The sequence below is a fragment of the Dendroctonus ponderosae genome, unplaced genomic scaffold (genome assembly GCF_020466585.1).
Source record: "Dendroctonus ponderosae isolate FM_Combo_2020 unplaced genomic scaffold, Dpon_F_20191213v2 Dpon_F_20191213_2, whole genome shotgun sequence".
NCBI lineage: Eukaryota > Metazoa > Arthropoda > Insecta > Coleoptera > Curculionidae > Dendroctonus > Dendroctonus ponderosae.
Genome location: NW_026018165.1, coordinates 462,632 through 476,870, shown reverse-complemented (window position 1 = coordinate 476,870; position 14,239 = coordinate 462,632). Strand labels below are relative to the sequence as shown.

Genomic DNA, 14,239 nt, shown 5'->3' with positions numbered 1-14,239 from the left:
AAGCATAAAAGTTCATAGAGAAGTACCTAGTGCTGGCTGTAGACGTACAACAGTACTTTAGTAAGTTTTTGAGTCATTTGAGTAATGATGTTAGGGGGTTATTTCGCGCGCCGTACCCTTAATACCTATTAACAATTCAGGATTAGCAGGGCTTTTCTTGGGGAGGTATTTCGTGCGCCGTACCCTTAATATCTTTTAACAACTTAAGCTTAGCAGTGGCAGGATGCAACTTCGGTTGTAGTTTTGCGGGATTCAGAGATAGATTGATAATACTCCGATAGAGTAAAGTTACTACTGTAAATTAAGTTATAGGTAGATAACTGTTGACTCCAAGTGATGCACTCTAGGTGAGTCGCTCATTGTTTGAGGCACGTTTGGCGCTTGTAGCTGATTCTGACATGTTTTAATGATTCTCATAATAATAACATAAATCTAATTCTTGTTGAACTGGTTACTCAATTACTTTTTCTAAATTGATTTCAGATGTATTCTCTCGATCGACCACCTGACGAACTGCCATTACACATTGTCTACAGTTTGGGAGGGTAAATATATGTTTTTATAGTGGTTGATGTTTACTTGTTCTAAGTATAAACGAACGCCCCTACACTACTTACGACTAAGTTACTCAAAAATAACTAACGAAGTCATCACCAGACTAAATGTATGGCAAAAAAGCCAGGCAGTTCTCATTCCTCATTAATTTACTGGCAGTAACACTAGTCATGAAATTAGTCTCAATACCTTTAATAAAATGCAGTTAGTTACGCTGGAAAACCAGTGAGTTGAACCGACGTAAACGGGACATACAGGGTGTTTTTTAGTGCGATAGAGTCCATTGTTTCCGATGGTGTTGAATTTTCGAAAAATGGTTTTATATAAAAGTTGTTGACGCACAAAATGCGCATATTTTAAAAATATCTCATATTACACAGAGTGTCTCAGAAAAGCGAGGCACGATCAAAGTGTATTTTTTTAAATAGAACTACCCATTTTTATTAGCTCACGGAATGCAGCTTGAAATGCTGCATATGCACCGTAAATTGTTTCTTTCTCACTTGCGACGTTGGCAGATTATCGCCATTTAAGTAAAATTTTGCTTACAAACATGGTATCTAAAAATTCATTGTAGAAGCAAAAAAAGCAATTAGAGATACAAAAAAATACGTCTTTCCAATCACCACAGATCCGTTAAGAATTTTATTGAACCAAAATATCAATACATTGTACAGGGTGTTAACAATGTGAACTTCAATCTGAAACTTTTTAACGCAATATAACTTGTTTTTCAAATGGAAGTACCTGTATATTAATTAATACGTCATTAGATAGACAATTTCCAAAGTTACAAATTTGCATTTACACTTTAAGCGGTGAAATTAACCGTTTTCAAATTATAATTTATTTTATATAAAAATTTCATTTGCTACATTTTGTAAGGTGGCTATGGAAGTCAATAAATATTGATTGACCTGTTTGCTTACAGATAAAGTATTCTATTTTGTCTGTTGATGGAAACACATTGTGGTCATTTCCTTCATATGGTAATATTATTGATGTCTAATTCAAAAAATTCTATGGGTGGAAAGCATAAACTTGTCTTCCAAAACTTAGTATGTGACCATATTCATCTCCCGGTATACCGGTTTTAAGAAAGAAACAGGAGTTGCTAAATTATATCCTAAGTTCTTGACAGCTGTTTCTGCAACATCATGTGGTATATTAGGAGCTTATTTTTGAAATTATTATTCTTTTTGTAGGGTAGACAAATCTGGGGACAGGAATTTGAAAAGTTCCAATATAAATAATTGGATGCGCCAAAACTAGATGATCTAAGAGTATGCTCGATAAATAAATGCAAATTCTGCTATTGGAAATTTTTGACGCAAATGTAATGTTTTTAGGTCCTATTAGATCGCCTACATCTCTAACATACTCAAACAACTTGAGGTTATCTTCTGGATGATAAACAATTGCCTGTTCGTTCTTTGGAAATACATCTTTAGGTACAGATTTTGCTGCGGTTTAATAGGAGCTGGTTTTTGTTGAGTTTTGTACAATAAATTGTGCGTTGATTTGATTAGAATTACTGCTGTTGTGGTCAACAGTGGTAGAGCCGAGACCATTCATCGTGGGTGGTCTCTCCCACCTTACTCGTACGCCACCGGGATAATCACCTTCTTCCCTCGGGGGTTGGACACTCGTTGAAAGTTCACACGCGAATTATAACGCTAAATATTAAAGTTTATATCGGCAAAAATACGATTTGTCTTCCAAACAACCTTATCTCATAATTTAAATTTCATCCGAGGATAGAACTACGATATGACAAAAAAATTTTCATATTGGAATACCCATTGAGAAAATATTCACAGTCAATAGTTATTTATATCAGCCTTATTAAACCAGTGAAGTGTCGCTCCTTCGACTCGATATAACGACGATATAACATTAATTGCTAATAGTAAAATATTATTAGATTTTCTGGTCTGTAAACAGGTGTATTTTTTTAGTTAATTAACGTTGGAGTTTTATTACATTGAGGGTCAGTTGCTTAAGTCAGTCAAGGCAGTCAGTCAGTCAGCTGAAAACCACCACGGAGGAACATAAGTTTTGTTGTTAACAGTCAAACTTTGTTATAATTATATAAATATATTTTAAAAACACAGTCTCGGCCGTCGATTGTTAACTTGCCAAATTTTTTATGTAGAGACAAACTATTATAACCTTTTTACATTAAAAAAAGTTAAAACAGGCAAAAATATAATATTTTCTGTGCTTGTTTCTCGAATGCTTTTGGCTTTTTGTACTCTTCTAATAAGCGTTAAAATACCGCAAGTTTGTTAATTTGTGCTTTTAATAATAAAAAAGCATACAATGACACTTAATTTAGGTCAACCTGTATACTATCATGACATATACACCCGAGGCCTACTTGATAAAATCAGATTAAATTCCGTCTGCAAATAAGTACGTAAGTATTTTTCATTTTTTGTTACTACGAGTCCTTCAACTTCAACCATATATTGCATATTTAGTGACAATGTTCAAAATTAGCTATTTTCAAATCTGGCGGAAAATTATAGCTTACCTGCGGGCAGCAGAGTTGGGAACCATTTCTGATATGAAATAAGCCCCATGTTTGGTTGAATCAGAACGTGGTAATACTCGAATGCCGAGCATTTCGTTGGCCCTTCCATTAAGTTGCATATTCTTGTTTTTTTTTTCTGAATATTTGTCGGTCTTGCAGTTATTTCCCGGATTGCTTTGATGGACATTGATGAAAGGACCATCAATAGATAAGTCATTTAATCCATGGCAGCATTGATTAGCATCCACATCGGATTTTCCATTTTCAGTAAACTTAAATCTTCGCGTCAAATTTTCGTCATCTCGAGATTTAGAGCCAGAACGTTTCTTTGTACATGGTTTTGTGGGACTTCGACCATAAAACTTACTAAAAAAAATTATGTGAAACATTTTCAATTCTAGATCAAGATACCTGACTAGAGACTTGAACCTGACCTGACTAGAGAGTGAAATGCTAATGAAAATACTAAGTGAAATGTAGTCGCTTATCAGTTGTTGCGCCTGTTAACATATATGATACCAGTCAAAAATGTTTACCTAAATGTGTATGTTGTTTCCAATTCCAAGTCGTCTTCGGAAGTATCCGTATCGTCGCTGGACTCACATCGAGGGTTCACGTAATTTTCTGAGTTCTTTTCAGTTTCCACATCGGTATCAACTCTGTAGCTTGTCTAAACAAAATATTAATTAATTACTTTTTGAATATTGCATATGCAATTTTTTTGCTTTGTTATAATTCCTCCAACAGGGTACTTTCAATTTCATAACCGTAAAAGTACTCCGGTTTTTTTTCTTCTACGTGATAGAATCAAATAATATTCAAATAGTAGTTGTCGATACAAGGGCGAAAAGTATCGTTTTTTCGTAAGTCGAGGGTACCAATCTCCACGCTCCACAAAAATAAATCTTTCAGCGTTAGGTTTGGATATATAGAGGCCATTCAAAAGGTCCTCTACTTTCCATTCATGTACGCACAATAGGAGCGTAAGTGGAGGAGTACCAGTTTGCTGGAAATTTAGTTCTTCGCTAGGAAATATTGGCCCTAATGGATTAGGGAAAACACAACTGCCGGGATTAATTCAAGTAGAAGAAATTCCATATATACTTATCTAGTTTGTCAGGAGCGTGCGGTTTATGGAAGCAAGGGAAGCATTGCTTCCCCTAGAATTCGTTAGAAGTCGATCAACCGAAAGTTTTCAAAAATCTTCCTTATTATATTATTTTATTCATTGTGTAATGAACCGCAACATTATAACTAAAAAGGTCTAGCCTCGATCACAAATTAGACAGCGGCAATACTGCGCACATCTTTAGGGTAAGAAGAAGAAAATAAAGTTGCATGGTGGCCTCGCGGTCGGACCAACAGACTAGCAACCTGGAGGTCCAAGTTCAAATCCCCAGCCGGGCATATGCAGTTCAAAAAGTATCTGATTATATATATTAACTTCAATCTTTGTCATACCGGTCATAAGCAGCTTGCAACGGACCGTAGACGGATCGCGCGTCGTTATCCATAACAGTCCGAGCTTCGAAAAGCAATATTTTCGACTCCTTCAAAATATTCAAATGTCAAGTTGCGAGCCCATAAGAACTGGATAAGCACTTGTGTGGATTAAATACGCACTGTGCGCATTCACTTCACTTTTGCATTTGCAGTTTATGGGAATCCGAAGATATGTATTTTTTAATTTGAATAAAAATAGTAGCATCTTCTTCAGCTGATTTTTCGGAAAGTGATATACATACAGGGTGGTTTTTTAGTGCGATAGAGTCCATTATTTGCAATAGTGTTGAACTTTCGAAAAATGATTTCATATAAAAGTTGTTGACGGACAAAGGGCGCACATTTTAAAAATATCTTATATGATACGAGTGTCTCAGAAAAGCGAGGCAAGATCAAAGTGTATTTTTTTTAAATAGAACTACCCATTTTTCATTAGCTCATGGAATGCAGCTTGAAAAGCTGCATATGCACCGTAAATTGTTTTAAAAAAATTTTGTAAAATTTTGCTTAAGAACATGGTATCAAAAATTAATTGAAGAAGCAAAAAAATCAGTTAAAGATACAAAAAATACGTCTTTCCAATCACCACAGATCCGTTAAGAATTCTATCGAACCAAAATATCAATACATTGTACAGGGTGTTAACAATGTGGACTTCAATCTAAAACTTTTTAAAGCAATATAACTTTTCAAATGAAAGGATCTGAATATTAATACGTCACAAATGACAATTATAAATAGACAATTTACAAAGTTACAAATTTGAATTTACACTTTCAGCTGTGAAATCAACCGTTTTCAAATTATAATTTATTTTATTTAAAAAATTGAAAAAAGTTGTTACATTTTGTAAGGTGGCTGTGGAAGTTAATAAATAAGTGTCAAAATTTGAAGACACCTTATCAAAACAGTTTTAATGTAATTTGCAGTTAAACCTTAAATCTTTCTTTTTAGTAGGGTTCTAGTAATTTGGCATAAGTTGTCATGTTTATATTGTGATGAACGTTGTTGTTCGTAACGCAGAATTACAGGAGCACATCGAAGAAGGTTTTTCATCTTACATGATAATTCTTGGAAGTAAGCTAGCAAAACATTCTCCAGAGAAAACTTTAAATGAGCGACTTCTCATTTTTGACGAAGTTTTGTTGGTAGCAAGTAGTTGAGGTTCAATTTACTAATTTAGAAATATTATTTAACGAATAATATAACGCAGGCTAGACAGAAATTAACCATAACAGAACTGTGCGCTTGATTTCTTCTTCCTCTTCTTCAGTCAATTGTTGCCCACTGCAGGAGTCTGAGTGGTTTAGCATTAGCTGTTTTGCATTCCTTGCGGTTCACGTAACTTCCTTCTAAAACTTCACTTTCTCACCGTAGAACCGGCGTACTCCTCACGTAGAAGTGGAATTATATGTACTTTTACTCCGCCAATGGACTACAGAATGAGAGAGATTTACAAACGTTGCTTAGGAACAACGCTCAAATCGCATCTCCAAAAGCTAACGTGTTTGAAAAATAAACTAACAGTTTTTTAAATAACTTTTCCTATGCTCTCCAAGTACGTGTCAGTAACCGATTAGAAAGCAGGGCGCCAATTTTCAATCAAGCCGCATTATCGCATGCAATCTAATTTTAAATAAGTGACGATACTTACCTGACTAAATTCAGACTTAATAGATCCCATCGGAGATTCCATTGCATTTGCTTGGTTTGCATCGCTACCATAGCCGCTTTCATCTGACTTCAGTTTATTGCCAATATCTGATGTCTTGGAGTTCTGCATTCGTTTTGGCATAAGGTAGCTCAATAAACTGGATATACTATCAATAGACGATGATTTCTTGTTCAGTGTTTTTGAAGACATATCTATTTCCTCGTCGTCGCTCTTACTTGAAGAACTGTGGAAGATAAATAAGGAGGTGGTCCGTTTCATTCATAACGTCTTAAAAATTGGAAGCAATTAAATTGATTTCGTGATAAAAATTGCCTAAAAACTTTTTAAACAGAAATTAATACTCAACCGTCAATTACGACATTTCGCAAAACTAAATTAGCAGTGTCCGTCTGGCATAGTTGAATGAAAACGACACATACAGACCAAAAATGAGATCGGCCTAGCCATGGGTCAAGTTTTCAGTTTTTAACTACCAGGAGATTTATTAAATTGATTTTATTATTTTGATATTGATTTGATTTATTATTTGGTGTATTAAATTAATATTATTACACACATAAATTGATTTTATGTTATAATACATAAAAGTGGAAATGGAACCTCTTACGGCTCAGATTATCCCGTCTTTCTTTCAACATGCGACACCTCTTCGGATGATCTCTGTAGAAGTAATAAGTTCACTGATAGGGCGTAGGAATAGTAGATATTTAACTTAACCGCTAAAATAAGAGTGTTCCAAGCATGTAGTAAATAAGCCGATTTGATCAGTTATTGTTGGAACCGTCTCATAAAACCGAAAAACTGGCATGCACCAGCACAGAACCGATGGGACACTGTCGAGCCATCTATCCAATAACCATTTGTCAACGAAAAATACAGGGTGATTCAAAATTGGCGTCATTTTTTTTAGGGGTAATAGGGGCTCACTTGGAGCTTAGAAAAAATGCAAAAATCGTTTTCAAAAATTTCTAGAAGATATTAAGGCCCGGTTGCACAAAAGCAAGCTCAACGATGATTCAACTAAACCATCAGTCACCGGTGAACCGGAGTTCAATTTTCACGGGTTGTACCGCGCCGATCCGAGCTCGGTTCGGTTAAACTCCACTATTCAATTTTTTCCTTCCCAATGTCGGTAGAATGTGGTCTATTTGGTTTTCTTTTATTGGCAACTATGTTGTCAATCCAGCATATTTGAACTCAACCACATCCACATCAGAGACAAGGGGAATTATTTCTTGTCGTTGATCCACATGGTTTGATACTAAATTGATTGAAGCGTATAAGCATTAAAATATATTTTTCTTTTGTTCACCGCTGAACTGTCGGTGAACTTGGATTGTGCAACCGGCGCTAAAAGTTAAAAATCGAATGACCTCGAATCGAATGTTCTTAAGCTTTATTTTAAAATGGTCCCATGCTGAATTGGTAGCCTATTGAAATACTCAAGCATTCAAAAAGAAAAATTGTGATCTTGGTTTCAAATTACCAAAAAAATTTACATTAAAAAAGTTCTATAATTTTTTGATAAAAAGTTAAAGAGGCAATAATGTTTTTTGTCATTATCTGATAGTTACAGGTACATGGTTTTTGTCAAAAATAACGAAAATTTGTCAAATTGTGACTAACTTTGAAGCTTCTTTCACAAAATGTACACTAATATTGAATATGCGGATATGCTATGAGTTATGGGGGAATGCCACATTAAGTTAGAAGAAGCTGTAAGAACTTAAGCCAACAAAGTGCTAGAGGCACTGGAAGATTAGCTCCAGGCAGATAGTGGACGAGAATAGCTGCTCGGGTTTCAGACACAGGGGAACAGGTATTGGAGATAATTGCAGCAGAGCCTTCCAGGGGTACTCAGAGCATTGCACAACAACTAGCACTCTCAGGCACCAAATATATACCGAGGAACGGCTACATTCCTACCACGTATGTAAGATGCGAAATTTTAATTTCCATTTTTAAAATTTTGTAATATATCCTTTCCAATAACCTTTTTTGTTTCACCGAATATTTTTATTTTCACTTTTTTTTAGAAAAGCTTGGGGAAAGTAGAGATTTTTTAAGTGACCATATGGGGATTTAAATTCTACCGATCTGGCACCACATCAAAACTGGCCAGCGTGTCCTTAGGTTCCAGTCTGAGGTTTTTGATCTTACTGATAAAATGTTCGGAGTCTTTGATGTATATTTCTGTGGACCCCAAGGGCTGCTACAGAAGAGAAGATATATATTTAGCTATATCGTAAGTTAGTAATCCCGGGACACTGACGATTTGTGTGGTGTGGTATTCCGTCCTTGTAAACCTTCCGTAATCCATACAAACGTGGGGGCAGGGATTCTCACTTAATGATCCTCTTCATGATGTTCTCGTCTATTGAGGATATTTTAATCAGGCGGTTGATGTTCCTGAACTTAGCTTGAGTCGGGTCTTTCTTGAGCTTCGTGTAAGCGACTGGGTGCAGTAAGTTTTGGATTTTCTGCTCGTACTCCTCTCTGCTTATGATGACCGTAGCGTTGCCGTTGTCAGCTGGCAGAACGACAATGTTTGTAATCCTCTGCAGTTTTTTGAGCCCGAGAAATCGCATCTAAATAGTGTAAGCATTCAAGCAAGCCACCTCAGAGGATGCAAGCCACTCGTGCTTGCGGAACGTCAGGAAGGAATTCATTTTTACGACGACGAAAAAAACCGAAAAACCCACTAGTTTCAATTGAATCGCTATTGAAAATAGTGGTGCCTCATCAATCAGAGGAAGTTCAGTTAAACGAGAGACAAGAAGAAGATTATTCAATTTTTCAAGAATTTGACATGATCAGAACTTTTTTTTTCTTCAACAAAAAAAAAACGTATTTTTTAATTACTTGTTAAACACTAATGTTTCTGCCATATTTATTAATCATCATTTTTTTAGATACACCTGTATCATAGGTACTGTTAGATATGAATAGATTCTTGGATACCAATTACATTCTTATTACAAAATTAGTAAAAATGTAAATCTTCCCTAGATGTGCTTGCTTGCGCAAAAAAATGCAAATGAGGAACATGGTAGTATTGACAAAATATTGCCACCTCGTGGTGCACCCTGGGTAGCGCTAAATTATCACAAACGATGCAAAATTATCTTTTCAGTGCCAATTGACAGTTAAATATAGAAGGGTCCACCAGAAGTACCAAAACCAATGTATTTCAAGAATTTTTTTGAACCAGAACGCTGATATAGCAATCGTCCAAGAAACACATATTGCAACATGAAAACGAGAGGAATAATTCACGGCTTAACCATCATTGGGGTCACCTACCATCATGCCCACGGTATAGTAACCTACGACAGATCCGCGTAGAGAACGTGAAGTTAATTTCTGCCAACGCGGTCAATAGCATCCATCAAATAATAATTGACATAGGGAAAATCAAGGTACAAACCACCAAACACCCAGTGGCAAACCAATTCTTTGCCGATATCTGCTGGTGACTTTAAGAGCCACATACTTTCAGAGTAATATGTGCAGGGGGCTAAGGGCAGAAAATCCATCCACTCTGCCAGAAGGAGACGAGAATATAGCCCTGAGCTATGTCTCCTGATGAATGTGGTAGGCTTCTCGATATCTCCAGAAAAGAAATGGCGGATTTCCCACACACCCAACATCGCCCGATTCGGCTGAAGTTGAGCCATTAAATACCCATTATAAAATCCGCTGCCCGCCACCGATAGAATTCCGGTCGGGCCAAGTGGGCATCATTTTCTAAAGACCTGGACAAATGTGTCAGGCCCAGCAACCCCTGTGAACTGTTGATTTGTTGGGGCGGTCATTGCTGTGAGTACGATACATACACCGAGAGACAGCGAGAAACTGTAAGAAGAATTTTGTTGAGTCTGGCAATAGAGAGATCGCCGATGAACTGATCGAGTCTGAACAATGGAAGGTTGCAGAAATGGCGCAAAAAGTGGAGGGTATGGATTTTAAACATTCAAGCCGCAAAGCCTGGACCCTTTTAAGGAAACTTGGTGGCAGCACCGCCGTCACAAAACCCAAGGCAATATTATCGCCCAACAAAATTTCTGAGCGTATAGTCCACTCAGCAAGACCACCCACAGTTAAGGAACACTCTCGCCGTGTCAAGTGCGAATATATAGACGAAATAAACAAAATTATTGGAAGCATGAAAATGGGAAAAGCTCCGGGATTTGATACACAATAAATTCAATGTCAATGCCGACCCAAATGTTAGAAAGTGGCTGCAAAGGTTAACATTTTGCAATCAGACACTCTGCCCCCAGTTTAAATCAGGAAAAATTGTCGCACCCTACAACCGGGAAAACCAGACCATATGTCCAAGTAGCTACCGTCCTATCGCATTACTTAGTGAATCATATAAGGGCTGGCAAGACTTTGAATAAGACACACAATTTTAAATGTCATTCCGTCGAACAGACAGGCTTCCGCCCAAATAGAAGATGCTATGATCAGGCCCGTGCCCTCAACAATTGTCAATCTTACTGCAAAACAACGAACCTCATAAATAACATGCTCGCAAACAGACAATTTATTGTGTACAAAAATAAGCAATGCAGTACAAAAAGAATCCTCAACAATGGATTGCCCCAGGGGTCTGTTTAATTTTCAATCGGTATGTTGCTTTGCACCACATCTAAGAAATGTGGATATGCAGACTATAACAATGTCACACACTTAGTGTTGAAACTTCACCAGGCTAAATTGGCTAAAACCGCTCTGTTTTCCCCTCTAGAGCCCTGAGGATGACTTGAATAAAGTCGAAACGTTGACCCATGAACAAGTAGTGTTTTATTTTGCCACCATCCGTTGAAGAATTAATTACTGATTATCATCACGATCACTAATCAACCACAACATATTAACAGTAATACTTATAGACTAAAAAATCTGAATTATATCTTCACCGAAACTAAACAACATTTTGCTGATTTGACCGATTATAGTTCCTGAAGAACTGAACAGTGATTCTTATAGACAGAAGGTGATCGTCACAGTCATCAACGCAACGCGCAACTAAACATATTTTCCGTTGACAAACGGTTACTGAAACTGCTGCTGCTCGGTTCTGTGCTGGTACGAATCACTTTTTCAGGTTTATAAGACGGTTCCAAAAACAACCGGCTAAATTGGTAAACTGTAACTGCGGTTCAGGTTACACGTATGGCACACTGTTATTTTAGCGGTTACTTTAAATTCTGACCATCCCTACTTGTATCACATACAAGTTCTAATGCAAAAGGCTTTTTTCATACAATTAGTTGTCAGTTAGCTCGATTTTCTGAGGATTTCATTGCCAGCCAAAACAAGTCAGTAACTGTCACATGAAATGTTATAATAGCAAATAATACTACTCACCCAATTGTAAACATCGATCGAAGCCTAGTCCGACGACTTTTTTTCTTCGGTCCGAGTATGGGACTTCCGCGATTGTGGTCAAATTTTTCTTCAGAAAATATTTTTTCAAAATCCTTAGAGTACGCTTTCATTAAAGTCAAATAATTCATAAATTGTGCCTGATTCAGTTCTATATTTTCCGAAACACATTTTTGTCGGCGAATTTTAATTACATTTCGTAGGTTTTCGTTTCGCATAGTTGTTCCATTCTTACAATTTTTATACATTTCATACACTCTTTTCACATCTTCGTCATTAAGTTTAGGTTTTTCGTTTATTTCGGATGATAAATTCATGCTATCGTTTGAACTGTCGTTAGATGGTGAGCCATAATCTGATTTATCGTTCTGTGTTGGTTGTTCTGCAGCCGTCGCATAATCAGTTGATTTATACCAGGTTTTGCTTCTAGTTGCATTATCTGTAACAATGCATATACATATAGAATTGCATTGGAAGCAGTTGTCTAAATTTACTTTTGTCTTGTATATTTACAATGTTTCCTGATACACCAAGTAAATTTTATATACATATTTACATTGATATTTGCCAGAAGTAGGTAACATGTGAGAGTCTCACCGAATGAAGAGAAGATAAATTTGAAAAGGTTTAACTATGCCGAGATAAGTGGATTATTAAAGGTAGAAAATTAAATAAAGCGTCTTCTTCTCTTCTTCAGCATTTATATCTCTTTAATCGGGTTCAATCAATTCGGTTCTGTTGTTTGTCCGCAGATCCGTTGCTAGTATATGCAAATGAATTGATAGTCTGTTTGTGTATCTGGAGTGAATGGTCGATATTTCTTCAGTGAAAAAAATGTCTTCCTAACGTTTTACAAGCGCGAATGGCTTGACATCTTCAGAGGTGATTGCTGCGTTGAGCAACCCACCTCTGAAGATGCCAGCCACTTGTGCTGGCGAAACATCAAGGAAAACCTTTCTCCATCATTGTCTAAATCCCGAAGGTGCGCTACTGGATCCAGTAGTTGAACCAGTCTTAGTCGGAAAACACGGGAGATCACTTCGCCCACTGCCTCATCGCCTTTGATAATGTCCACCGCAGTTGTAGACGAAACGTCAGGAAGAAATTCCCATGGACCACGGCTTCAAAGCCCGGAAGACATTTCTAAATGTGAACTCTTTATGTATTTATCAGAAGCAACGCGAAAATACTTTTTAGATTGAAGCCTTTTATGGCATGTGCATAATATTTGGAAGCTTTGAGGATTTGGATTTTTGGAAGCTTTGAGGGCACGTCATTTTACACATTAAAAATCAAACAGTTAACAAACAGCAAACATTTTCCCTGGTTTTCCTGTGTTGTGTCAACTGGCAAAATCATTCCTTCAACCGATGAAAACGGAAAATCGGATTTTCTCCATCTGTCGACGACTGAAAGTGTTTTAGCTTTAGTGATTTTTACTATTGAACGTGAATTGTGAATGATCAAAAAAACCATTCAGACTCTGTTACGTTTAATTCCATTAATTATACTATCCGAGTCGCTTTTTATTCAGTTTAATCATCCGAAGCATTAACGTAAAATCCTTGTGAGTCAAACCCGTGAAACTTCTCACGTATCAGACTGTATTTGTTTGATCCTTAGCCGATTCTATTGGCTTCAACGGTGCATTTTAATTGTCTAGGGGGATTTTTGCAGCCTTGCGGTGTGTCAATGGCTTTCCAAACGACACGATATTTGCTTTACCGGGCTGTTTACTTGGATGCTTTCATAACAAAATATTTTTCATTGGCTTGAAGCGAAACCGCTAAGAAATCTCAGGCGTGAAAGGAAGTTTACCGTTTATGGGAGTTATGTGGGCACGACTTAAAGGAGTTGAGTAAAATGCTTTTTCAAAAGTCGGAAAAGTGTCTGTTGCTTTTAAAAGTTTAAGCAGTCAGCCAGCGCCCGGTTTTTATGTGTGAAATGAGTCTAGACTCTGCACAAAAATGAAAGTCAAGAAAGTTTTGCTTTAAATTTTTCGTAGAAGAAAAGTTTTTCGCGTCAAAAATGGTCCTTTTCGATTCAAATAAAGAAAAGAAGTTTGGTTTTATAAACTTTCGGGGTATTTATCAGTAGTTTCGTTCTATCTGTTTTCCTCTGGCATAACTTTAACATAATTAAACTGATGCAATTCATGCAAGGATACAATGAGTTAGTTGCTTTTTTAGTTAGCTTAGAGCAACTAATCCAGGAATAGGGGTGGATTCGTTATTAGCATTAACCACACAGATATAGCGGAATTAGTGAATAGGAAATTGATTAATTAAATTATAACCCGTTTATACTCGTAGTTGAATACCGCGAACGATTGTCAATATCATAAAAACCGGATTAGGAAACGAATTTCTCTGTAAATTCAGCACAGAAGGTGCAATAGAGAGTCAAACGTATTCATAGATTGACATTAAATATCAATTTTAAAAATTGTTTATTACTATATTCTAATCTTTCCTGGGTCTCAGCCAAAATGTCAAGTAAAAAATTTGAATATCGTTTATTTCATTACGTTTCGGCCAGACAACAGCACCATCATCAGATTTAAAATTTACACAAAC

The 14,239-nt window shown here is 36.6% G+C and overlaps 1 protein-coding gene across 7 annotated transcripts in view; it reads right to left on the bottom strand.

The window, feature by feature from the left end:
- LOC109539427 overlaps positions 1 to 14,239 on the bottom strand; it is a 49,748-nt gene that overhangs the window by 14,792 nt on the left and 20,717 nt on the right. For 6 of the 7 annotated variants that reach the window (XM_019907157.2, XM_048663814.1, XM_048663816.1 and 3 more), the window contains 4 exons: positions 11,646 to 12,102; positions 6,249 to 6,492; positions 3,628 to 3,761; positions 3,092 to 3,457 (listed from right to left, as the gene is read on the bottom strand). In XM_019907157.2, the coding sequence (XP_019762716.2) occupies positions 3,092 to 3,457; positions 3,628 to 3,761; positions 6,249 to 6,492; positions 11,646 to 12,102 (1,201 nt within the window). The remainder of the gene's footprint in view (positions 1 to 3,091; positions 3,458 to 3,627; positions 3,762 to 6,248; positions 6,493 to 11,645; positions 12,103 to 14,239) is intronic. The other variant, XM_048663813.1, reaches the window with a different exon arrangement.